Genomic DNA, 2,344 nt, shown 5'->3' with positions numbered 1-2,344 from the left:
CATAATGGTGAATACATGTCATTATACATTTGTCAAAACCCATAGCAGTAGAACACCATACATTCCAATGTAAAAGCTTTGGGTGATAATGACGCATCAGTTTAGTTTCATAGAATGTAACAAATGTAGGATTATGGTGTGGGATGTTGATAGTGGGGGAGGCTCTGTGTGTGTGGTGGGGGGCGGGGAGTATATGGGAGACCCCTACCTATTGATTTTGCTGTGAGCCTAATGTTCTAAAAAACAAAAACAAACAAAAATCTGGTCTATTAAAAAAAAAATGTGCTAGGCTCATATTTGATGAGTTTAAAAGCAGACATTCTATTTCTAATAGAAAAAAATAAAAAGCTTGTGTCGGTTAGGGATAAATGTCATTTCTCCTTAATGACAAAAAGGCTTCATTACAGATAAATTTAATAAAAGAAAACACAAGTCAACTTACAGTGAACACGTTGGGGGTTAAGTTCCATAAATGCATGTAGAAAGTAACGGTGATATGGAAGTCTTAATCGAAATGTTTTGGTAAATTTTAAGGACCAATCTTTTTCTTTTGTAGGAAGAACCTCTATGGAGCACACTTAACTGAATTACATTCAGGTGAGCTTAAGTGTGTGCCTGTCCTTGTTTGTGTAGAGCTTATTTCTACTCAAATGCTAAGAGGAGAAGGGCGTGGTGTCCAGGTTCCTCACCCAAAAAATCAGGTGGAGACTCTGGCAAAGAAGGACATGCGAGGCTGTTCACTCGTGCAAGCGAGGAGCTCAAGGCCACCTCACCAAGGCAGGGCCGCTGAAGGTCAGGCCCAAGGTCAAGAAGCTGGCAGAGGCGCCTAAGTCTAGGGCCGATTACTGGGTCCTTGCCTCTGGGTGTGCTCGGGTCTTCTGCTGGTGCGCCTTCTATGGCGCCTGTGTGACCCACTGAAGCCCCAGCGTGGGTAAGGAGGGGACCCCCTTCTGTGGTGCTGGAAAGAGGCCATGCGCATGGGGCCCGAAGGTGGCTCAGGGCCCATGATGGAGTTTCCTTGGCCAGTATTCCCAACCTGGTGCGGAGCGGGGTCGTAGGAGAAAGGGCTGTGCAGCACAGGTCGGGGGAAGAGCACAGAGACTTCTTGGTGCAGGGAAGGAAACAGAGGTCTAGGCAGAGAAAAGGGCGCAGGGGATCGCAGCAGAGGACAGAGGTACGAGGATGTAGGTGGGAACCGCGAAAAAATACGTTCGCCTGGGTCACCTCTGCGGTCCCGGGGCTGCCTCCCGTGCCGGCTGGGCTGTCCTCCGCCGGGGCCTTCCCGGATCCATCTGGTCACGCGCTCGCGCCGCGGCAGGTCCACGCCCCAGGCGTCCGCCAGGTGGGCCAGCAGCAGTTGCGACAGGTGGCGGTGCGCGCGCCCGTCCCAGTGCACGCCGTCGCGCTGCCGGTGCTGCCCTGCGTGCCTGAAGTGGAAGTGCAGGTCCAGCACATCGAAGCCGTGCCTGCTGGCCTCCGCCGAGCTGTAGAAGTTGGCCTCCATCACGTCTTCCCGCAGGCGGGCCATCTGGGGCCGCAGCTCGGCCGGGAGGAAGCCGCCCGAGACCACCTCGGCCACCGGCATGGCCGTGTTCCACACCAGCAGGCAGGACTCGGGCAGCACCTGATGCAGGCGGCTGAACAGCTGCTCCAGGTCCTCCCGGTAGCGCCTCTGGAAGTTCTGGCCATACCTGGACAGGTCCCAGAGGCAGGAATTCATGATGACCACGTCCGGGACGTGCTCGCCCCAGTGCAGTTCCGCCAGGACCGCCTCCAGGTACTCGGAGTAGGCGCGCGTGAGGAAGTAGAAGCGCACCAGGTGGTGGCCAGAGCGGAACTGGCGGACCTCGCGGTAGTGGGTGCCATTGTGCATGCGGCCCCAACGGCCTCCCTCCAGCAGCACGTCGCTCTCGAAGCTCAGCTCGCCCTTGGCCTTCAGCTGGCTGGAGGAGAGCAGGCAGTCTTTCTGCAGCAGGAGCACCAGGTCTTTGTACACAGCCCTCTGGATCGAGTCCCCCATGACGACCACGAACTTGTTGTGGAGCAGCTGCTGGACTTCGCAGGCCCGCAGGTAGGCCATGGTGGCTGCCGGCTGAGCGGTGGCCTGGCACCCACCTCCCCTCCCTGCAGCCGGGTACAGAGTTTCAGGGAGGTAGAGAGGGCGGGCAGGAGGGGGGGGGCGGGCGTGGCAGGCTTTTCTGCCTCCCTGGGTGCCTGGATTGCGAGGAGAAGGGAGGTTGCGCAAGGCCCCCGAATATCTCCTCAACCCGGGGAGATTTTGGCCCAGGATGTGACCTCTGAACTGTGGAGGCGCCTTTGAGAGTCCGGGCTCCTCCTGGCGGAG

General features: G+C 56.9%; 1 protein-coding gene across 1 annotated transcript; it reads right to left on the bottom strand.

Moving 5' to 3' along the window:
- Nucleotides 1-832: 832 nt before the first annotated feature.
- On the bottom strand, nt 833-2,080 carry LOC311188494 (PC-esterase domain-containing protein 1B-like; the record flags this gene model as incomplete). The annotated part of the gene is made up of 1 exon (XM_084259618.1): nt 833-2,080. The coding sequence occupies one exon, from the start codon at nt 2,078-2,080 to the stop codon at nt 833-835; it is 1,248 nt and encodes a 415-aa protein (XP_084115744.1).
- Between the last annotated feature and the right edge of the window lie 264 nt (nt 2,081-2,344).

This window comes from Talpa europaea (assembly GCF_964194135.1).
Source record: "Talpa europaea genome assembly, chromosome: 1".
NCBI lineage: Eukaryota > Metazoa > Chordata > Mammalia > Eulipotyphla > Talpidae > Talpa > Talpa europaea.
This window is presented reverse-complemented; position numbering and strand designations above follow the sequence as displayed.